This window comes from Vanacampus margaritifer, chromosome 20 (assembly GCF_051991255.1).
Source record: "Vanacampus margaritifer isolate UIUO_Vmar chromosome 20, RoL_Vmar_1.0, whole genome shotgun sequence".
NCBI lineage: Eukaryota > Metazoa > Chordata > Actinopteri > Syngnathiformes > Syngnathidae > Vanacampus > Vanacampus margaritifer.
The window spans coordinates 11,573,165-11,597,978 of record NC_135451.1 but is presented as its reverse complement, the minus strand read 5'-3'; the positions used below and the strand labels follow the sequence as shown (position 1 = coordinate 11,597,978).

At 37.5% G+C, this 24,814-nt stretch overlaps 1 protein-coding gene across 2 annotated transcripts; it reads right to left on the bottom strand.

The window, feature by feature from the left end:
* Positions 1-580: 580 nt before the first annotated feature.
* On the bottom strand, positions 581-22,997 carry ctdspla (CTD (carboxy-terminal domain, RNA polymerase II, polypeptide A) small phosphatase-like a). 2 transcript variants are annotated; one of them, XM_077553733.1, is made up of 8 exons: positions 22,625-22,997; positions 9,873-10,045; positions 8,077-8,109; positions 5,590-5,691; positions 2,894-2,950; positions 2,519-2,611; positions 1,219-1,404; positions 581-1,030 (listed from the first exon to the last, which is right to left on the bottom strand). In XM_077553733.1, exons 1-8 carry the CDS (start codon positions 22,698-22,700, stop codon positions 905-907), a joined length of 846 nt encoding a protein of 281 aa, XP_077409859.1. In that variant the 5' UTR covers positions 22,701-22,997; the 3' UTR covers positions 581-904. The 2 variants fall into 2 exon arrangements, with proteins under 2 accessions (XP_077409859.1, XP_077409860.1); XM_077553734.1 differs by lacking the exon at positions 8,077-8,109 and having other exon boundaries at positions 22,625-22,995.
* Between the last annotated feature and the right edge of the window lie 1,817 nt (positions 22,998-24,814).

The window sequence follows — 24,814 nt, the reverse complement described above, 5'->3', positions numbered from 1 at the left end:
AAAAAAATCTAATATTTGCAAGAATAAAGTCAGATTTTTTTGAGGGAAAAGTGAAAATTTTGAAAGTCAAAAGTTTTACTTTTCCCAAAACAAAAAATGTATAAATCAGTCTAACTCGTTATAATTTAAGGATAGTAAAAGAATTTTGTTGAATTCACCAAAAAAAGTAACAGTTTGACTTGAACAAAAGTTGTAATATTATGACCCTAAAAAAACAACAGTTTTACAAGAATGACGTACTATTAATACTAATAATAATGAAAAAAATGTCTTGATTCGTTTTGAAGTGCAGCAAGACACGAGGACAGCAAGAGAGTGTGTGCAAACTTGCAGCTTTAATCATGTTGTTGTACAGTACCACGCCCCCCCCCACCAATATATAAATACGCACCCCAACCTTTTGCTGAACCCCCAAAGCAGTAAATAGAACTTTCATCTAGGCTAATCAATATATTGAATCAGTGGATGCTGATGTTGGTCACCTGCGAGAAACAAAACCACTCAAAATCCAACAAAATCACATTTTCTTGTTCAACAGCGCTTATCTTATGATTTTTTTTTTTTGGGGGGGGGGGAGAGGTTGGGGGGGGGGTATTGGAATAACAAAGTGCGCCCCCTAACCGACATGAGGAAACCAGCACGGTAATGAAGGCACTTCATTCTGAAAGAGAAGACCAAGTAACATCTTGAACGAGAAAAAAAACAAAACAAAAAAAAAACGTCAGCCGCTCCGGAACAGAACTTTTTTTTTTTTTTTGTTGGGTAACTAAAATATGACTTTGATAGAAAAAGTACTTATTTTAAGTATGTCTTCTTCTTAGAAACACGGAGTATGTACATCAAGTCTTTTGGGGGTGGGTGAGGCCCCCCCGGTCAGGTGGGGTTGGGGGGGGGGGGCACCCTGCTACCTGTCTCTCAGGCTCTGTAAGAGGCTGTAAACGTCGTCCTCCTTGCTGAGGCCCTCGAAGATCGGGAGCAGCTCCAGGAGCTCCGTGTCGGCCATGTCGTCGAACCACGACTGCACCGGCACCTGAGGGGAACACCCAACGCCCAGTTAATCGTCATACTTTTTTTTAATTCATCAACCGATTAATCGGTTATGGGAATTTTATCCAGCCAAATATTGCATCGACTGTACAAATTAAATTAGTAAAATTATTTGAATTCCCATTTTCCATATACACAAGAACAAAGAAAGACATTTTAGAAGTGACTGACGGCGTTCTCAGGGTGGAAGATGTAAGAGGCAGGCGAGTTGTCGACGATGATGACCTTGCCGAGCTCTCGGCCCAGCCGGCTGAGGTCTTTGACGTAGTTTCCTCTGTGGAACACACAGGATTCCCTGAAGAGACGAGCGCGGAACACCCCCCACCGGTCCAGCAGGTCTGCCACGGGGTCCGCGTACTGAAAAACGCAACACGGACGAGTCAGGCCGGACGCCATTTTGGGCCATTTGCCACAATATGAACTGATGCTGAACGGTCTTTCTAATCAAAGTGTTTTATGCATTTGTCCTCCAGAGGGAGCTATTTCTCCCTATTCAAATAATGCAGCAACATTTCCCACCTTATCTGTGGCATATTTAACATTGAAAAAATCGTCTTGTTTAAAGTGAGGAATAAAAAATAACATTGTAACATTTTTACAGCTGTTTTTGTTTGTTAGTGAGGGTGTTTCGGGGTGTTATCTCCACCAGAGGGCGCTATTTCCCCCATTCAAAGCATGCAGCACCATTTCACATCTTCACATAATTTTAAAAGAATAATTTATGCGAAGTGAGGAATAAAATATGACAATGCAACATTTTTACAGCTGTTTTTGTGTTTGTTAGAGGGTATTTTGTCCACAAGATGGCGCTATTACCCCATTTGACGCATGTAGTAACATTTCCCACCTTATCTAAGACATACCTGTATTTTAGGATTAAGATTGACTTGTGTAAAGTGAGAAATAAAATATGACAATGCAACATTTTTACAGCTGTTTTTGTGTTTGTTAGTGAGAGCATTTCAGGGTATTTTGTTTATCAGCTGAAACTATTTCCCCCCATCCAAAAGCATGCAGCAACATTTCACATCATTTTAAACGATTGACTTGAGTAAAGTGAGGAATAAATTATGACAATGTAACATTTTTACAGCTGTTTTTGTGTTTGTTGGCGAGTGTATTTCGGGGTGTTTTGTCCACCAAATGGCGCTATTTTCCCCATTCAAAGCATGCAGCACAATTTCACATCTTCACATAATTTTAAAAGATTAATTTATGTGAAGTGAGGAATAAAATATGACAATGCAACATTTTTACAGCTGTTTTTGTGTTTGTTAGTGAGGGTATTTTGGGGGTATTTTGTCCACTATATTGGCGCTATTACCCCCATTCAAAGCATGCAGCACCATTTCATATCTTCACATCATTTTAAAAGATAAAATGTATATAAAGTGAGGAATAAACTAAAACAATACAACATTTTTACAGCTGTTTTTGTGTTTATTAGTGAGGGTTATTTTTTTGTGCTGACCTTGGCTAAGCTGGCGGTGAAGAGGACACATTCAAACAGTTCGCCCATCCGCTGCAGGAACTCGTCCACGTGAGGCCTCTTCAGCACGTACACCTGAAACACAACTTAAGTCTATTATTATAATTCATACCATAAATGGGCATATTGACAGCTGTCATAATATTGCATATTCGGGTGGGCTGGTCCGCTGAGGGTGTCCGGGGAATAGTCGCTGCTCCCGAGTGCAAGTAATCAAGAAGAGGCCGTGTTTGACGCAGAAAGCCTATCCTGGATTACTTGAACCCGGTAACAGCTACAATTTCACAGCTGATCCTCACACCTGGTCTGAAAATCAAAACGTTAAGGTACGCAAATGTTGCAAATGTGAGGGCATACCTGATGAACAGTTCCATCGATCTCCACCGGAACGATGAAGTCGGCGTTGCTGATGGGCTGCGGGACAAGGAAGGATCAGCAGTCATCAGAATATTTCGGATTGGCTAAGAACATTTATTTTATTTATCTGTACTTCGTCTAAATACACGTTGGGCTTTTCAACCTGCTGCAAAAGGTCGCGCGATGGCCACGGTTTGACCCGGGAATGGATCATTGCAATGGCTGTCATTTCTATGCAGCCACATACTTACAGGAAGTGCAGTCTATGACCCAGACAGCAGGGGGCGCGGCAGCTGAGGAAATGTTTTTTAAGGTTTCCTACAGCTCTCATGCTTGTGTAATCCGTCCTAACGTATGCAACACTGTTTGTCAATTTACTGGGAATTTAACTCTTTCAATGCCAGCCATTTCAAAGAAAACTAAAAGTAATGATCGAGAATCTTTAGTCATCACAAAAAAAACTGACGTTTTTTTCTGCACAAATTAGAAAGATGAAAAAGAAAAAGTAATTTAAAAAATTTTAACAAAATTAAAAAGTAGTAATTGACATCAAATAATGCCTTTCCAAAAGGGCCAATAAAATAATAAAACTTTTAAAAAATGCCAGAAAAATATAGGATGAAACATACAAAATGATAATAATAAATACACTAATATTTCTAATAAATAACTAAACTAAAAGCAATAAAAAAATGAAAACAAAAAATAAAAACGTAGTAAAGGATCTCAAATAATGCTTTTCCAAAAGTGTATATGAAATAATAATACTAAAACTAAAAAAAAAGACCCACAAAAAAATTGCACATCATGAAAAAAAACTTTAAAAAATAAATAAATTAATTAATGTTGAAAACAAAAAATAAATTAAAAACCAACATAAATTAATAAATTAAAATGAATACAAAACAAAAAAAAACAAAATAAATAAGTTAAAACAATAACAAAAACAAATAATAGTAATTAAAATATTAAAACATTGCCAAAACGAGCCAAAAGTCTGGTGAATGTATACAATTTCATTAATAATAATAATGTCAACACTTCTAATATTTGAAAGGTATCCAGTGTTGTACGCAGCTGCATTCTCATACATAACATGCAGTACATACAGTATGTGTTATATAACACGCCTATTTGCGTCCGCCTTTCCGTCCACATCTGGCTTTTGTCCAGCATTCTCATTTGCAAGCCTCCCCATGTCTCGAACCTTCAAACCTTCCCAAGCAGACGTCAATCCGCAGACATTTGCTTTGATTTATAACGAGGCCCCAAAGCATTTCCTGTTGATTTATGAGGCGCAAGCGTTTATTTGGGCACACTTGTGCAAATAAGAAGCTGCAGCGTGAGTCACTCGTTTCCTTTCGTTTTTGTTTTTGTTTTGGTGACTTTTCACAGCAAAACGAGCCTGCTGGACGCTCCCGTGTGTGTTTGCGCGTGACCTCGTGCTGCTCGCATGTGACTGTGACTAATGGGCGGGCCCGCTACAACACTGTGTGGACATACTTCTCTGAGACGTCAACATCCAGGAGAGTATATTCATCAAATGATAAAAACAAGTCTCATTTTTTTTTCCTTTTGTGTATTTTTTGATTTTAAAAAATGACTAACTCATTCACTGCCATAAATTCATTAAGAAAAATGTTTGTTTTTTTTAAATTGGGGCTTCAGGCGGTTAACATTTTTAATCGTAATTAATCGCATGACTTCACTAGTTAATTCACGATTAATCACAAATTTTATATCTAATCTAAATGTACAATAAAAAAAAATCTAGGTTTTCATACTCTTGTTAACAAAAGTGGAAAAAAATGTTAAACTAATAGAAATAGTTAAAATGATTTTTTGACTTTCATAGCCATCAATGGCAGTGAATTAATAAAAAAAAGAAAAAAAAGAAAAGATTATTTAAAATTCGGGGCTAAAATTTTTAATAGAAAATAATCGCATGACTTCAATAGTTAACTCACAATTAATCACAAATTTTATATCTATTTCTAAATGAACAATAACAATTTTTTTTTTTACTCTTGTTAACAAAAGTGGAATAGTTAAAATGATTTTTTTTACGTTTATAGCCGTCAATGGCAGTGAATGAGTTAAAATCACAAACACGCCTCGTCTATGGTTCTCTTCCATCCTAGGTTTGTTTTGCTTTTTTTTATCATCAGTGTCATTTTAATAAAATTTAATCGAAACTTTCTTCTGTACTCAATATATATATTTTTCAAAAATAATCGGAAGATTCAATCGGTAATCTGTATTTTTTTTCTGCCAAAAATCTGTATTGGCATCTAAAAAAATGCATATCGGTCAGGCCCTAACAGACACACGAAAGAATTGTAGTTTATTTGATTACATATCATATATATATATTATTAAAATGAGCCGACAGCTGTCACGTTCTGTAGGTGTAAAAAAGCAGGATTAAAGAGGATTGCCTCAGCAAAAAGCAGGCTGGTCTTGAAATACTTCCTGTTTTCCTGTCGTGTCTCTCTCTTAAATTTACATATATAGATCCTTTATATGGAACAACAAATGAAAAAAGGTGAACTTCTTATCCATAACTTACAACACAATGGAGGCCTTACACTCGGATTTCTCCGCAAGCAAATGACAACACTTAGCAAACACCAAAATAGAACAAAAATAAATAACATCAAATTCAATTTCAAGCGGTTTTACGGCACCGTCCATACCTTGAAGGAGCTGTGAACGAGCGTCTCGTCCAGGTCGATCACCACGCAGTTCCTGCCGTAGTCTTCTATACTGACCTCAGGCAGGAGGAACTTGGCTGGAGGCTGCGAAGGCAACGCACACACAAACACACTTAAATGAAGGATGCACACGGTTTCATCAGAGGAAGCGGCCGTCACACACTCACATAACACACAAAGAAATGACTGTAAGCTGTTCATTTTAAACGTTTTTTTTAAATAATTTTTTCCCCCTTTTTTTAATGTGCTTGTTTTTTTCCACAATTTTGTAACGTCTTGTACATGTCTCTTAAAGTGCGTTAAGGAAAAGAGAAAATACAAAAAGTGTTGATTTTTTCAGTTAAAACGGTACAAAAATAAGGCACAAAAAAAATCAATAAGCTGTATAATGCATACGATATTTAAGAAAAGCACTCTAAATCTACTCAGCTGTTTATGTTCATTAATAACTTATTAGATGTGCAATAATTAATAAAAATTGATAACTACCGTAATTGATTATCAAAATAGATCTAATATTAATAATACAAATAATAAAAAACCCTTTTGGGCCAAACAAGATTTATTAAATTAGTCATTTTAAAATAAAATAAAAAGGAGCAAATATATCAAGTTAAACAACTCAAAATGAGTATTAATAATCTTTAATTAATAATCTCAACATTTTTTTTATTTTTTTTAAATATTGATAAAAATATTAAAACAAATAAAATTATTTGAAAAACTATAATTATGTTAAGTTCCTTTTGGACCAAACAAGATTGATTAAATTAGTCATTTTAAAATAAAAATGGTGCAAATATATCAATTTAAAACAACTCAAAACAAGTATTAATAATCCTTTATATTACTGTTTACAATTATGCTGAATTTGTAATTGTGATATTTAAGAAAAGCACTCTAAATCTACTCAGTTGTTTATGTTCATTAATAATTTATTAGATGTGCAATAATTACTAAAAATTGATAACTACCGTAATTGATTATCAAAATAGATCTAATATTAATAATACAAACAATAAAAAAACCTTTTGGACCAAACAAGATTGATTAAATTAGTCATTTTAAAATAAAATAAAAAAGGTGCAAATATATCAAGTTAAACAACTCAAAATGAGTATTAATAATCTTTAACATTTTTTTTTTTTTTAAATATTGATAAAAATATTAAAACAAATAAAATTATTTGAAAAACTATAATTATGTAAGTTCCTTTTGGACCAAACAAGATTGATTAAATTAGTCATTTTAAAATAAAAATGGTGCAAATATATCAATTTAAAACAACTCAAAACAAGTATTAATAATCCTTTATATTACTGTTTACAATTATGCTGAATTTGTAATTGTGGAGTGTAATCATTGAAATTGTAATTGAATTTTAATTAATTGCACAGCCGAGTATAAATTGAAATCTTAACATTTAAAATGAAAACAAAATAAAGATGACGTTTTCTAAACGGTGAAGCGCGTCGTGACTTCATGTAAAATAAATATTAAATAAATCAAATATGTCAATACACTGCATTCAAGCCAGGTCAGCTTATCGTGCTTGTTGTGATTCTACTTTGCAAAATGGCCACTTCAAGTGACCTTATGTTGACTCTGTGCTGCCTTCGGGGACCGTGCGGAAAATAAGGGGGGGGTGGTGGAGGAGGAGCACTCGGGTTTGCTGCCAACCGGGCCGCAGACTGACAGACAAGTGCGACGGGACAGATGGTACAGCCACAGTGGGCTCGCGTGCACACGACAGCGCACACACATTCGCCACTATAGGAATCTGTGATGTATTTTTCTTAATGTAGCGTTTTTGACAATTGATTGTACTGTAAGAGACAGATGATCTCATTTAATCAAGTCTTTTGTTAGAAGATCCGTTTGTTGATGCAACGTGAAGCCGGACAGCAGTCGGGCTCAAAGGAAAATCAATAGAGCTACAACGCCACCGAGTTAGAGAGGAGACCTCCGCCAAGGCCAAACATGATAGTATTACAATTTTTTTTTTTGATGATTATTCGCACTTATTCACGCATATTTTATTTATTTATATATATATATTATATTATATTTTTATTTATTTATTTTTTATATTTATTTATTTTTATTATTTATTTATTTTTATTTATTTTTTTGCTATATACAAAGTTGTTGACTTATACTTGCTTCACTTCAACATATACAATATTTATTTATTTATTTTTGGATATGCTGCTGCAAAACTGGAATGTCCCCATTGCAGGACTAATAAAAGGCTCATTCTATTTTATTTTATTGTTTCCCTCTTACCACACCCGCCCATAAAGTTTCATGGCAGCCAAAAAAAAAAAAAAAAGAGATTGGCCGGGTTGGTCTCCTGAAAGCCGACGATTTGTCAGATTGGATGCGCGTAAACATGCAAGGAGAATCCTACAAGCAAGCAAGATGGCATAATAAAATAATCAGAATCAGAATCATAATAATAATACATACACTGGGGATGGGGTCAGCTCGCACCTGGTCACACTGGTGTAGGTAAAACACACAGGAGGAAGGAGAGGTAAGCAGTGAGCAAAAAAAAAAAAATCTATATTGTAATCAATAAATGCACAGAGAGGGAAAGGGAGCGGGGGTGCGTGTCAATAAAAAAACAACAACAACAACCAGAGCGCCTGCAAATGACAAATACAGCTGGACTGGACTCCGGCAAACATGCGGGAGGGGCACAAATTCCAGGTTCGAGGCCGGCGCATTCCTCGCCTGGACGCCAGACATGTTTGGTGTCAACATGAGGACGGGGAGGGGCGCTCGGGTTATTTTCGATGCGTTTTGAGATTTTTAGGGGCTTTTTTTTGTGCCTTCGTCAGCTGCTCGGGACTTTAGCTTTACACGTCCGTGCTACGCTGGGGGTCAAGGAGGGGTCGAGGGAGTGGGTCAAAAGGGGCAAGCTGTCTTATATGTAAATTTGAAGGAAGAGTGAAAACAGGAAGTATTTCAAGTGTAGCCTATTTTTTGCTGAGGACAATCCTCTTTAATCCTGCTCTCTATGCCTACAGAACGCGACAGCTGTAGGTTCATTTTTAAAATAATGCTATGCCGCCATCTTGTGAGTGGAATTACAATCAAGTAGAGGCGCAGTGAGTATTCGACAACTCATCTATTATCAAATTAGTCGAAAATTATTGTTAATAATCAATTAATCGTTGTGATAACTTTTTAATTTAAAAAGGTCAAAACTGCCATAATTTTTGCTTCTTAACAGTAAATGCTAATAAATTATTCCTGAAATCTTCCATGAAAGCAGATTGATTATCTTCATGTTGGATCATAATAAAACATTTGTGTTGACTTTCGAAAACAACGGATGAACATTTTTATCTATTTCATGACATGGTACGGGCATGGTTTGTGGATTTTGCGCAATTACTAGTTAAAAATTATGTGTTTTTTTTTAATTAGATTAATCAGCAAAATTATTAATTAAATAATAAATTAATAATGAATTAACTCATTCACTGCCATTGACGCTATAGACGTAAAAAAATCATTTGAAGTATTTCTATTCAACATTTTTTTCCACTTTTGTTAACAAGAGTATGAAAACCTAGAATTTTTTTAAATTGTATATTTAGAACAGATATAAAATCGTGAGTTAACTAGTGAAGTCATGCGATTAATTACGATGACAAATTTTAATCGCCTGACGCCCCTAATTTTTTAATAATCTTTTTTTTTTTTTTTGAAGAAGAAAAGATTATTAAAAAAATTAGGGGTGTCTGGTGATTACATTTTTTGTTGTAATTAATCACATGACTTCACTAGTTAACTCACGATTAATAACAAATTTTGTATCTGTTTTAAATGTACAATAAAAAAAATCTTGTTAACAAAAGTGGGGAAAAAATGTAATTACAATGAAACAATGAAATAGTTCAAATGAATTTTTGACGTCTATAGGTGTCAATGGCAGTGAATGAGTTAATAATTTGTTGAAGCTCTGTGCCTGAAATTTACACCAAAACAGTAATTAAATGCTAAAAAAATAAATAATCATAATCCCTGGTGGGTTGAATTTGCGCAAAACATACTGTTACTTTTGGAAGCGCGGAACGCAACACGGGCAGCGGGCCTGTTCCTGCGAGGCGGGGACGGTAAACAAGCTCTGGGGTTCAGCGAGTTTGAAGCAGCTGGAAGCACTTGCGGCGGGGAAGACTTAAAAAAACACATCAACAAGCTCCTGGCAACAGTGAGCGGAGGAGGCCATGTAGAGAGAGACGAACGCCGCTCACCTTGGGAGGAGCGCCGTTCTCTTCGGGAGGCGGCGGCGGCGGCAGCGCGTGCGTCTTGTTGTTGGCGGGCGGCGGCTCCACGCGGTAGTCATTGTAGTTGCGGAAGCAGCAGAAGAACGGGCTGAAAATGCTCCGACTGCGGTGCTTCTTGAGGCTGCTGTTGGACTGGGAGACTGGAAGAGAAAAAAGGGCCAAATAAGAACATCCATCCAACAAATGGAAATGCCACACTGGAAAAGTCAGGAGTGGGGATTTGGACTAGGCAAGTCAATCTCCAGACTTAAACCCTACAGAGAATGTATATTCACTACAAAAGAGGACTATTATGTGAGGAACTCCCAAAAACCAAGCAAGTCATCATGCTCCACCCACAAAACACAAAATCTTTAGGAGCAGTCGTTGCGTTGATGTTTTATGATCCTGTCTATTTTATTCTGGGAAGTCATTACAAAGACTTTTTGTGAGGGTGTCCATTATTCGGCAGCAAGGGCTCAAGTTCCCTTTGTCGTCCCTCAAAAGGTTCACCATAATTACTACATATCTCTCAAGATGGCTGCAAAGCCCTACTTTTGTCTAAATGAAGCTCCTCAACGACACAAGATGGTGCGAAAGTACTAAAACGTATGTTTTATTTTATTTTATTTTTTAATGTTTTTTTATGCTAGAGCATACAGAAGGCTTTGATGCAGCATCTGACCTGAAGAGGTCGCTAAAGAAATGGTAGTTATTACAAAAAAACGGCCAGCAGGTGTCAGCAGCGTATAAGAGATTAAGAGTGTTTTGTGAATAATGATGAAACTTAGCTATTTTCTAATGCTAATTGCTGCAAAACGGAAACAGGTGCAAATATCCTTTTTGAAGAAATGGTAGTTATTACAAAAACGGCCAGCAGGTGGCAGCAGAGTATAAGAGATCAACCAGGACCACGTTGGAAAAAAAACCCTCAATTACTCAGAATTCCAAATAGATTTGTGAATAATGATGAAACTTAGCTATATTCTAATGCTAATTGCTGCAAAACAGAAACCGATAGAAATATACATTTTTTCCTGATGAAAGAAGAGACTCTAAGCTTTCTTTTGGTAGGTTCCATGTTTTTATAGCAATAGAACACAATATTCTGTGGGCCTTGCAAAATCAGTCAAAATCCAGTAAAACAGCCGGGGAGCGAAGGGGGTTGCTTCAGTCAAAATGGCCGCGAGTGAATGAGTTAAGGATTTCAACTCATGCCAACAAAATAGTTTGATTCCAAGTTGACACAAAATTGCGCCAAAGTTTAATCTAACCCAATCTAATTATAATCTAAAATAAACGACTTCAAACCAAAATGGCCGACTTGTCTTCCCATGCCCTGGGTTCTTGAGACTTTGCAGGTCTACTCGCCTGCAAAATGTCACGTTTTTGAGTGAAAATGGGTTCTGCGACTCTACTGGAATCAATTTAAAGGCGCCTCGCAGTGGACTCATCCGTTTTGCCGCCTCCTCTCGGTTAACGTGCGCATCCAAGCGTGTGACACACGCGGTCCAGTTAGCCATGCGTGCTGAAGCCGCCTTCAGATTGACGCCTCGGCCGTCCCCGGCTCGCTCTGACTGCATCCGACAGGACGTGGGCCGTCTTTGTTCTCAGCGTCTTTGTAGTTTACAGCTCAATTCCGATCCTTCCCACGAAGCCACTAAATATATACCGGCCACGATATCGGAACCGGCGCAGCATAAAAATAACATGTTGCGAATGCCTCAGTGGCTAAACAAAACATTATTATTGATGTCTAAAAACAGGCCTTCTTTTAAATCACAGGAGGGCTAAATACTTACTAATATTTGTAACATGAATTCAGCCATTTTCCCTAAAATTGGCAAATTTTTAAAAAATTGTTTTAAACTAATATCTCATATATAAATACTAGGTTTATTGATTTGAGTACATAATAAAATAAAAACACAAAAAATACATTCATTTAATTGTATTTATTTCACAAAAAATAATAATTATTTATTGTACTGTAATTACAATTTCAAAATGAGAATGAATAAATATTTTTTCATGAAAACATTATCAAAAAAAGGATCAGCATCTCAGTCAGTCAAATGTTTTTAGATCGTAAAATATTGAGACTTCAAAAAAAATCCATTAAAAATCCAATGACTATTTAATTGCTTTATTTTATTATATATATATTCTAACTGTAATTTAAATTAAGTCTAATTAGGTTACATATGAGGCAATTAAACTGATGAAATGTGAACAATTCTTTATTATAATTGTTACTTTTGAAATATAAAAAAATACAAACATTCAATCACCAATTAATCATAATCAGACCGATATTTATTCGCCAATAAGTAAAAAAAAAAAACACAAGGAATTTGTCTTCCCAGCCACAACCGATGCGAGAAAGGGAGACTGGCGGTTCACAAGTTAGCACCCTGAGCTTTTTTAGATTTTTATATTATTCTAATAATTAATTTGATTTTTATTGAATAAAAATCAATTTTTAAATTGTTATCACTTATTCATGACATTTTTCATCAATGCAAAGTTTTATGGCCCGTCATCAAACTTGCTATGCGAACAGCCGCCTGGATTAAATGTGTCTTGTATCCTTTGTCTTGTTATGAAAAAACAAACATCTACGTAACCCGCCAGGAAAGTGGGAAAAAAAAGCCCTGCGCTGTGAATGGCCACTTGACATTTCCCGGGGCGTCCCTCAGCGCACTCAGGCCATTTGAATCAGGCTTCCCCCCCCTCGGATGGCCCCGCGCTATTCTTCCGTCTCCGTTTTTGCGACTTGTATGCTTCCCACCGGGAAGGGTGGGAGCGAACGAGGGTTCCGAGAGGGGCGGGCGGGGAGAGTTCCTGTGGCGAGACGGCCTAAACTAGCTCCGCCCTCTCCTCGTTTCAACATCGCCTTCATTTCTGCCTTTTGCACACAAACAACATTAGCGTCAGTATCGCCCTGCAAAGCATCCAGACTAAAACTTGAAATACACAAATGTCGATCAAGTCCGTTTGAAAGCCTGCCCAGAGCAGGTGCACACTCCAATATCGTGGCTGTGAACACACTTGATCCAGCACAGCACACGCACTCCCTTCAAGGGCCTTGTTACCTAACATCTCCGACAGCGGGGGAAGATCAACAACAGCCAATCGCAGCCCGCGCTCGGCGTCACGTGATCGGCGCAAACCACCCCAAGAAAGAGAAAAAAAAAAAGCAGGAAATTCTCAGCATTCCTGACAGGAAGAGATAATCATCCCCGTGACCCGCAGCCTAGAATGACGCCAGGCTTCCGAGAGGGAGAGGAGAATATGATCCGGGGCTTACGTCTGGCTCAGGCGGCCTTGTTTACGGTCGCTTGGAAAAGCACAAGACATGACTTGTTTATGTTTAGCACATTCAATCGAGTTAATAATAGAGTAGATCAAATGTTCCGTCTTTCTATTTCTGTTTACTGTATTGTGACAACAATATTGTCCACACGGATGAACGTTTGGTGGTGGTGGGACATGAAACATATTGATGAGGGGGAAGTGAAATATTAGTTAAAAACTAGAGATATAAATCAATAAAAACTTACAACCCTATTGTTTCTACAGTAAATAAAGTTTACTCAATTTTTTAATTATCTGAAGTGTTAAAATTTCACTTATCTTCATTTTAATTTCAAACAAAAACAGAAGGTGCAAATAATTAGTTCCCTGAAGTTAATACTCTTTTAAAGGGATCCATTATCGGCCGTATGATTCTTCAAAATGGCCGATGCCGATATTCGTCAAAATGCTGAATATCGGCGGCGATAATCAGCCTACCTGATAATCGGTCTATACCTAGTAAATATATATATATATATATATATATATATATATATATATATATATATATATATATATATATATATATGAATTATTAAAATAATTTATTATAATATATTTAAAAAATGTATAAATACATATAATAAATTAATTCATAATTATTGGTTAATTAAATTAAAATGTATATTTTATTTATACTATATATTTATTTGTTAGATTCTTTTTATATGTTACATAGTGATATATTTTAATAATTTATTTATTTGATTTATTTTTACATTATTATTATTTAACTTTAGTTTTATATATTACAAATTGATATATTTTTATAATTTTTTTGAATTCTTCTTCTTATTATTATTATTATTATAAAGGTTTGTTTGTGACAACCCTAATATATACGTATATAATATGCCTTAAGATATATTTTTACTCAAAAAAAGAAAAAGAAAATATTGTCCACGAATCCTCAGTTAACTCCCAAAAATGAGCAAATCTACTTTCCCGCTTGGCAGTCGTGGTTGAGCGGCCATGCAGGTAAAGAGGTCAGCACCTCGAGGGTGCGTGGCGGTAATAGTGAGAGGCGCCGTTTCAATAATTCAAATGGAAAAACAAGGTCGGTTTGAAATGGCACGGCTGCGTGCGGTGTGTACTTAACAAAATAAAATACCAGCTCGGCCGCAGGGATTTCTATATTTGAGGCACAACAACAGTCGGTATGTGCCGCACAGCCTCGGGCAGCATATCAGAGATAATCATCTTGCTCCTGTAGTTTTGATTACCAAACGGTACGGAATCCCTGATTTTTTTATTTTTACATAGATATCGTTTCTGTACAGAAGCATGTAACTGCCAAAAAAAGAAAGGAAATAGAAAAGCTTCTTTCCTGCACAGTTATTTGAATTTCCTCCTAAATTCTTGATTCACACTCGAGCTGAGTTGTAACACCCAAGCTCCCGCCGACGAGAATTGCGTAACCAAATTGGCTCCATGAGCAGTACTTACACCGACGAGCATCTGTGTATCGTCACAATTCACACACAAACACGCGCGCGCTCGCGGCTGGGTTAAGTCAAGTGATGTCAGATGAGCTGTGGCTACAGTTCAGCCAGTCCACGGTCAAGTTGTAGAACTGGAAGTACTGATCTCAAATCATCTCTCGCCATTGAAATGAATGGAAATTCCAATAATCCGTTCCAGCTTCCTCCAAAAAATACAAAAAAAAAATGTGTTACTTTAAACATGAAAAAAATACTCAAAACATAAGAATAATACATAATTCAATAAAATGTGAAAAATCGGACAATTTTTGACGTTTTTACCACCAGGGGGCAGTATAACACAGTCATGGTGACACACCAAAAGAAGAGTTTCACTACGCATGATAATAATTCAGGCGGCTGTGTGTTTTGTGTTGCAACCTTGCGGTGGCGGGATGACAGCTGCTTCTTGAGCGCCGCCCGATATGAAGGAGATGACAAGCGTTATGGGGGGAGGGGGGGGGCTGGGGGGCTTAAAAAACTTAGAGCTCAGGGAAGAAATAATGAGCGCGATGAGACTGTGCTGCTGCAGTTACGCAACCAGACTGTGAAGTTCCTCCCCACCCACGGAGCTGACATCCACGCTGCTGTTTTCCTGACTGACGGCAAGATGGGAGACTGCGCGCGGTTAACTTATTTTTACACAAGCGGGACGGTTAGGAATAGATTTATTATGTATGCATCAATATTATTGCGATTAAAGCATTATATAAACAAAGTTGAGTTGAGGTTTTGTAACTTTTTGTTTCTTCGTTACGTCATTCCCTGATGACCGGGAATGTGCTTGGGATCCGACGGTGCAACAATCTCTTCAAAGACCCGAGAAGGATGTTTTGAAATGATCGGCATCTGCGAGACGTTCCGCCAACATCAAGCTTCCCCATCAAACACACTCCAAAGAGCAAAAACATAAAAAGAGGAAACCACCTTCCAAATCATTTTTTTCCTCTCCGCACAACTTCCAGGAAAAAAAACACACACGCGCTCTTGTCCTCGTTGAGGCAGATTCTCCTTTGAAGCAAAAAGTCATTAATATTTCAAATGGAAAGAAGAAACTGTGAACTCAAAGCAAATCAACAACAGCGGAACGACTATTGAAAAAGGGATTCCCGAAAACGAAGCTGGAAGCGTAAAATGCTTTTGCTATGATAAAGACTACAAGGAACTTAATGTGGAAAATTGTCTTTTATTGCTTGTATACAAATCGTTGGAATATCTGTAGCGCCTTCCTATCCATCAAGTGTGAAATTAAACAAGTCAATCTTTAGCTATTTTTTTCTTTATGAATGTGTCTGCCAGCAATCCAATTTGTACTCCAAATCCACTGTTACATAAGAACAGGACATCAAATCACAACGGAGTAGAATAAAAAAAATTAAATTGCGAATGCTGTAATCTGACGGGGAAAAAAAACATTTTGATTGGTCAGTTGGCTTTATTTATTAATTTTTTACATAAGTATATATTTAGTACCGGTATTTATTTTTGAAGCTTTCTAGAGTGGTTTAGATCCTACTTGCCGGACAGAACTTTTTGTGTTAGCCTTGCTTGCTCGGAGTCCCGACTGCCGATTTCCCCCACTGTCGTACGGTGTTCCGCAGGGTTCAATTTTGGGGCCCTTGCTGTTCTCATTGTACCGGTATTTGCTGTCACTTGTTTTCCATCCTAACTCATTCACTCCCAGCCATTTTCACGGAAGCAACTCCCATCAGTCCCGGTTGCTTTACTGGATTTTGACTGATATTGTTTTCGAAGCTACCAAAATAAAGATTAGAGTCTCTTCTTTCTTCAGGAAAAAAAAAAAGTATGTTTGTATCTGTTTCCGTTTTGCAGCAATTAGCATTAGAATATAGCTATAAGCTTCATCGATATTCACATTCCTGTTGACAATACTGGCAAAAAAAGCTTGTTGCAACACGGCCCTGGCTAATCTCTTATACTCTGCTGCCTCCTGCTGGCCGTTATTTGTAATAACTACCATTGCTTTAAGCCACATCTTCATGTCATTAGCTGCATCAAAGCCTTGTGTATGCTCTTGCATAAAAATAAACGTAAAAATACGTTTTTGGGAGTGAAGGACAAAGTATTAAAAAAAAAAACATATATACACGTTTTTGGGTTTGGATGAGTTAAGTGACCCCGCTAAGTAAAAAGGATGCTGCCAAGTGGTATCTTGACAAAAGCAACCCCAAAACTGTTATATAACGTGTTTTTTATTTATGCATTATATGTGTCCTTGTAGTTTCATGGGCACCATGTTGGGCAAGCCCAACCTTTTGATTGATTCACTTATTGATTAAATGCTGCGCCTCATGAATAATTCTAAGAGACGGTGGAGGCCAAACGAGGAAAACCGCACAACACCAGAAAGTGAGAGTTTAAGGGCGATGTGGTTCCTTAGAACAACAAACGAGCGCTGCTCCACGACATTCTCCCTTACACCTGAACAACACTGCATTGTGGAGCTCAATTTCATGTAAAAAGACATAAATAGCAACAATCCCCGGCGGCGAGCGAGCGAGCGATCCCGCGCATTCGCTTAACAAGCTCATCAGTCACGGAGCTTACAAGACACACACGTTGGCTTCTGCACAATCAACTAGTCGCTACGGCACTGGCAGGGGGAAGGGAATTTTTTTTTTTTTTTTTTTTACATGCTCCCCACTGAGGCGCAGATTATCTTCTCCTCTGGAATAGACTCATAAATCTAGAATAAGGGGCGCCACTAGTCCAGTGGCTGTCAGGCAGAGTGCCGCATCGGGATATTGACGGCAGTGGGGGGGGGGAGCTTCGGCTTGACGTGCGGCCGCCCTCCATATTAAATGCCAACCTCGCTAACATCGAGCCATTCTCATTTCCTCGCCGCCGTGACACCTCGTTATTTACATACGGCATGTTTAGGGTTAACCTACACATAAAAACAAGACAAAACAAGGCAATTGATGAATAACAAGCTAGCTGCTCGCCATCAGACCCGACTAGGCGCACCGCCTCTTAAATGGATGAAGGTTCATTCGCAAGCCTCGAGACGCCCTCGGGGATGACTTTGCATCTGTTGGAGGGTGGAGAGCACACATGATGAAAAGCACGTGACTATTTGGGTCCCTAAAAGCCACAAAAAAAAACAAATGCAGCTCAAGTAAGATAAGCTTTCAAATCAATATCGCTTTTTTTTTTTTTAAATATGCTGATGTGACCTTTTTATCACAGGTACCTTCAAATCAGATATCCTTTCAAATCGAAAGGCTCCCCTGAAACCGAGGATTGATTGAAAAGTGTGACGGGGGGGTTCAAAGATTATGCAGCTCTGACCTACTAGCAGCTAGCTTGACTCGAGCTAGCCTTTAAAATCAATATGCTCCTAAAATAAACGCATACAATGATGGAAACTCAAATTATAGTTTGCGTCACTCATCTAAAATGTCATGTAAAGTATTTGAAATATTTGGGTCAAGAAAAACTGGATTTTTTTTGGGGAGTGATGGAACACAATCTCCATTTTATTTTTAAGCACAATTAAACATTCTTCTGTTTCAATTCTTCTTAGTAAGTTGCAGTGTCCTATCATGGTAAACTATTTCTAAAACACACCCGTGGGCTATTTATGCTGTCCTTGGGGCTAAATAGTACCCCATGGCACCATTTTATTTTTATTTTTTTAAGGACGCACAAATGCAATGTCTCTTTTGTCTTGCTCCCTATTTCCAGGAACGAGAAGAAAAAACAAAAAACGTCATTACGATGAGGCAGTTACAGTTTATGGTTACTGTTATTGAAACCTTGACTTGTTAAAACCACAGTAAACTATCAAAATAGTAATCGTCCCGTGCCTACAAGTTAGTAAACGTGACTCAAATTTGATAGCAATTTGACAAAATTTCTACTGAATCGGGTTTCATGAAAATGGCTAAAATGACCACTTTGAACCAAAATGGCTGGCTGACGTTATCTTTTCGGACATGGGTTCTTAAGACTTTTTTGAGAGTCTAGTCCTTGTGGACAACCCGACCAAATTTCATCTTGCTAAGAGAAACAGTCTACGGGGGCTGAATTTTCAAACCATTCCATTTTTTTTCAAGGCTGTTGGAACAAAAACGACCCTAAAATGGCCTCTTTAATTAAAACAAAATGGCAGACTTTCAGCGTCTTTTAGAGCATCATTATACGCCCGCTTATCAAATTTCAGGTTGCTAAGAGAAACAGAAAATGTTAAGCGCTAAATTGGCAATTTATTTGAAATATTTTCCCCCCTAAAAAGAACCGGCACAGCCTGAAAAGACCACTTATGCCTGTTGCACTCTTGACCGCCTTATTATGGTCTGTCATCGTCATGTCAGCCGACAGGTTTGAGGAGCTAAACGGCTAATCTGATTGGAGTAATTGGCTCATCCACTCAAGAGCTATCCGCGCGCGGGGATAGCACAGCAAAAGCCCCTCGACGACAAGAAGCCCTTTAAAGCCGGTGCGAGGGTCCGCTTATTACACGCCGTTGCATCATTCGGAGCAGGACGCCGACCAAAAAAAGTTGGGACGAGAATGAAGTTAAGCTCTGAAACGATTTATCTCGGCCTCATTTATGTACATGGCTAAACCTGGCAATTGAACAGGGGGGGGGGGGGGTAGACTTTGTGCTCGTGTCTGTGGCAAAACGAGGCCTCGGCTGCGAAGAGGGCAACCAAGCGCGTTATCGTTCCCAGGCTGGCTTCATATCATCCATAATGCATGAAGATACAATCTCCACCTGACCAAACGTCTAATAAAACGCGCCACTAATGACTCGACTACGACGTCGCCAGTCAGAATGAAACTGATACGACTCTGAAAATAGCCTGTTGTGAAATATTCAGTGTGAGTATGTGTGGCGCTTTGCACTGTGTGTGTGTGTGTCGAAGAATAGGAGGTACAGTAAGATATCGCTTCAGTGAAATATATTTTGTTTCAGTCCAATAAAAGAATTGAACTAGAAATTTGGGGCCGTTTCTGTTGTTTTGACATGACGCGCTGTTATTCAATAAGTTTTGGGTCATTTGGAAATGTTTTGTTTGTTTTAAAGAAAAACACCAAATGAGGACAATTGAAATCACGATTAGGATAATCATTTATTTTTTGGTACAAAACAAGAAAATGTTTAAATGTTCAAAAAAAATAATATATATAATATATATATATATATTATGAAAAATAAATTCCATAATTATGCAAGTTCCTTTTTGACCAAACAATATTTATTAGTCATTTTTAAATAAAATTTAAAGTGCAAATATACTGTATAAATTTAAACAACTCAAAATTTGTTTGTTTGCGATTATGGCGATTTTGTATTTGTGGAGTTTAATTGAAATTGTAATTGAATTTCGAATTAATTGCACAGCCCTACCCCAGACTTCAATGATAATGTAAAAAAAAAATGTCTTTAGCTAATTTTTAAAAACAATGCATAAACTATATTTTCTTTGTTTTTTGTTGTATTTAAAATTACTTATTTTGATACATAAAACTTCCAATGACAATGAAATGAAATAATGAAAGTATAATTCCTCATAAATGCAAAAAAAATAAAATAATGGCAATTTTCTATTCTTCTAATTTCTCATTTCTAGTTTCTGATCGTAAAATGGCTACAGTATCGGCTGTCATCGCGAGTACCGATATTGTAAAATAAGGCCAGGTATCGGCCTGATACCGATACTCGCCCACCCCTAGTGTATATAATTTGATATTTCATTATATTTTTTTCCTTATAGCTATACATGCAGGTTCTACAATAAAATGTTTCTATTGTTTGCTATTTTATAACAATCTCAACTATACCAGCAACTACAGTACAATACATTTTGTATATGCCTGACAGACTGGGAAATTATTTAAAAATGACATCCAAACATTTATCTCGAGCCACCAGCCAGCCTCAGAATTCAATGACTTCTTCCTATGCTGCTCACTTAAATATTTCTTGCACACACACTAACAATGGGTAATAAAGGTCATGTTGATGCAGACATTGAAATTCTGTATTATTAAGTGTATTAAATGATGCCGACTGCTGAGTCATAAGAGAGATTCACGTGGAGCTCGACTGCTGTAGGGTGACCTTTCCTGCCACACAGGATGGGGTGCGACATGCGGCCTGTATAAAGAAGACCCTCACTGGACGCTCGCCGGGTTGGATTTTCGGACAAAATTCCCCGTACGATATAATAACGATAATTGATCATATCTACTGTAACTACTGAAGGGAACAAGCAAGTGTTACAAACAATCCCACAAGCAGACATATCAAGCCTGGCTTTGCACTTTACGCCAAGGCAAAACGCATCAGCCGGGAAATGTCTGCTTTAGCGCTCAGTCGACTGCACGGCGCAGATTAGCGACAAAGTTAATGAAAACCGAAAAGCTCCCAAAAAAAAAAACCTCATGGGGGATTTGTCACGGACACATGGTGAACTCTAGCGCCAAAATAACAGCAGGAAACAGTGCTTTCACTTTAGTAATCCTTTGTGGCGGCCTGGAGGGGTTCGACAAACTGAGGGTTGGGCCTCAAAATGGGCCCATTTTATAAAATTAAAAAAAAAGTGATTTATTTATGTATATTGCTATTTAGTGGTGAAATGTGTGTCTTGAGCTTCACTGGAGCATTGCATGTGCAATATTTACCGTCGCACACATACAGCAGTGCCTTTGTAGTGTGATGTAATGAGAAATACACTCTTTTATAAAAAATATAGCATAATTTTAACACAATGTAAAGAATTTGTGGTGTGTATGCTTTGGCCAAAAGGGGGCGGTATTTAAAAAATATGTCGAGAGGATGAAAGCGAAAAAGAATGTTTTAACTAAAAAAAAAATGTTGTTTTCACAGGGGATTAACAATCTATCATTTGATTATTGTATGCTCTGTTATATAAAAAAAATACAATTAATTAAAATTATATAAAAGTTTAAAGGTTTGCAATTACTGTGACAGTAAAGCTAGTTTCGTTAGCCTGTCTAGTGCAAGCTAGCATCATTTCGTAAGTCCGTTCACGTGCGTTGGTTAACTACACAACATGTACTTCTCTTTGTTCTATGTTTAAAACTTCAACTGGAGTGGCAATAAAGAACATGAAGGAAATATTCAATAATATTTTAGCCTGCTATCTGCTGGCTGAAACTCAAAAATTGTTAGCTACTCGCAATTCAAGACGTGAAAATTGAGTGGAGCAATCATAGAGTTCGAATCTTGGCTCGGGCCTTTCTGTGTGAAATTTTAATGTTGCCCAAATGTTTGTGGCTACTCTAGTTTCCTCCCACATTCCCAAAAAAACAGGCATCTTATAAAAGACTAAATTGCACATAGTGGGAATGTGAGTGAGTATGTCCAAAGTCGGTTGAAATAGGCCATAGAAAATGGATTTACGCATGTTTTTATTTTGAATTTTATGTCAAAAATGCACCATTTTATTCACCGTTGTACCATAAACAGCCCAAAAAAATGCTATCAAATTTCAGGCTACAAAAAACGACAATAGATACAAAAGCATACGTATTTTAGACACTAGGCTGTATTTGTGTGTCTCCTTGTTTAGTTTTTTGGTCCATTCTCGAGATAAATCCAGTCATGTTTTGTCAGTCAACGACATAAACATGGGCAGAAAGTACCCGCCCCCTGTTGCAAAGGAAGCAGCAATGTGTAATCACACGAGAAATACGACAGAAATCGTTCAAATCAACTCTATTTTGTTTAAATAATAAATCTAAAGGGATGTTTTTGTGTCAATAACGTAGATGTAGCGTCCCAGCATTTGTTATTGCAGTATTCGGTGTCCTCTGCATCGTGCAATATTTTACACACGGTGAAGAAGGTGGGGGGAGAAAACATGGAAGCGTGTCATTAAAAAAGAAACACTAAAATGTACGTCTTACCTTTGTCTTGACTCGCGCAAATGCTTTCCTCCTCTTTGGGATTTGCAACCTGTGTTATGATGGACGTGTTGTCCATGGAAAAAGCGAGATGTGGTGCGCCTTCGGGGGGGCTACACCGTGTTATTCCTCGGCGAACATGACTGTTAAAGCCAGTTGACTACACTTCCCAGGAGGCTTTGCGCTCCGGCCTCTGCATCGTGAGTGACACGTTCACTTGTGTAGGGGACATGGCGACACTTGAGTGGGAACACGAGGGGACGACATGGAGGGTGGAGAAAAAAAAAAAAATAAGAGTCTTCCCGAGTGCGCTACTCCCGTGGTCCTTCCACGCACTCTGCGATTAGTTACCGTGTCCACAGCTAAGTGGCGCTGTACGTGCTCCCGCCACTGTGTAAAGACACGCCTCCCAGGAAACACCCACCCACTATGACAGTGGTAGGCAACCAGCGCACCGCGGGCCATTTATGCCCATCCGAATATAAAGCCACTAACCCACAGATGTTCTTTTATTTATAAAAAAAAAATTTAAAAAAAGGGAATGTATTACTACACACATAGCATTGAATGCCATCTAAAATAACAATTTACAAAATTAGCTATACAAATTACTTTACAAATACTGTATATTAATGCACATAATTCACTGGATTATATCTAAAACAACAGTTAATAAAATAAACAAAGCACACACATTGAAGAAAAATTACTGAAGTGCATATTTGTAATTGGGTTTCATCTAAAACATTTTAAAAATGATACATAAAATACATTTTAAAATACCAACTCACTACAAATCTGCCACCAGATGCCAGCTAAAATAAATAAATAAATGCACATTAAAGTACAACTGTATCACCGTATCATTAGTCACTGGAAACCACACCAAAAAAAACACAAAAATAAAAAGATAGAATAAAGATAAATGAAAACAACTGTAAATAAAAACTGTATAACGGCATATCCATCAATAGATACTGTTACCAAAAAACAAACAAACAAATATAATAGACCCGTGCATAATTGCTTTATGGGACCAATGGATTCACATTCACACAGCTGATTTATTTATTTATTAAATTTTCATTTTTTTCATTGTTTTTACTGGAAGTTTACTGTTTTTTATTTTTTTATTTTTTTTAATGGGCATCCATTATACGTGGATTTTAGCAAGGGTCCACTGTAAATTAAATTAATTAAAACTACCAGTTAAATTACAAATGATGAGACATCATTGGATGACATCTAAAATCAAAATTATCAATAAAGTAATAGAATTGGATAATTAAAGTTTTTTTTTTTAAAGTAGGTAAAAATTCACAGAGCAAATATGTTTATTATGACAACAATAAAATGCCATCTGCCCATTGAAATTTTTGTGTGTTTTTGAATAGCTAAAGCTCTTGTATGGGACCACCAGGTTGAGTTTGAAAAATGCTTGAGCAATTTGCACTTTCTTCTTCTATGACAAAGCATTTTAAAGTGTCATCCTCGTGCGCTGACAGACCTCCAAGCTGATCAACAAACATTATTCACGCAGGTTCATTTGGGGAGGAGAACAAGTCCAAAGTGCTTCCCTGGTCTTGTGCCAGCAGGGACAACATCCAAGTTCACCTTCCCTGTCTGTCACTTTAATGGCGCTCAGGCCCACCCGGCCCTGACTGACCCCACCTGAGCGTTTAATGGAGGACGCTGGTGCTGCCATACACCATTAACATGTGACTGTACGTCTGGGTCACTTTTAAATACGACGGGACAATTGACTCCATCCATCATGTTGAAGTCCAGGAAGTCGTCTGCTAGCTAATAACAAAAGAACAATCGAACACATATAAAGCTGGCACTGCCACTCCATGATTCTTTTTACTTTTGTTGGATACATTAATTTTCTGTTTTTGATGCTTGAGTTGAGATTACCGTTATAAGATCAAATATTCTCTTCCTTAAGTCAATGCCTCTCGGCCTCTCTTTTTGTTCTCGAGCTAACTGAGCAGCCCTGCCTGGAGCTGCGACGTCTCCATTGATGAATTATTAAAATACATACGGTTGTGATATTTGCTTTGATAAGACACCTATGATCAGGCTCGTTATCTTCAAGCACATGTGGCGTGCTTGCAGACGCCTTGAATGTTTTATGAATGCGAGTGGAGTTCAGGACAAAACCTCTCCCGAGGCCTTCTAACACAAAAGTTA

Bases quoted from the DNA above. Each gene is read 5' to 3' on its own strand.
- ctdspla (XM_077553733.1), bottom strand. From the start codon at position 22,700: ATGGACAACACGTCCATCATAACACAGGTTGCAAATCCCAAAGAGGAG. The intron at 1,405-2,518 runs GTCAGCACAAAA...TGCGTTTTTCAG, and splicing joins TCACCGCCAGCTTAGCCAAG to TACGCGGACCCCGTGGCAGA. The intron at 1,031-1,218 runs GTCAGTCACTTC...TGTTCCCCTCAG, and splicing joins TCTTCCACCCTGAGAACGCC to GTGCCGGTGCAGTCGTGGTT.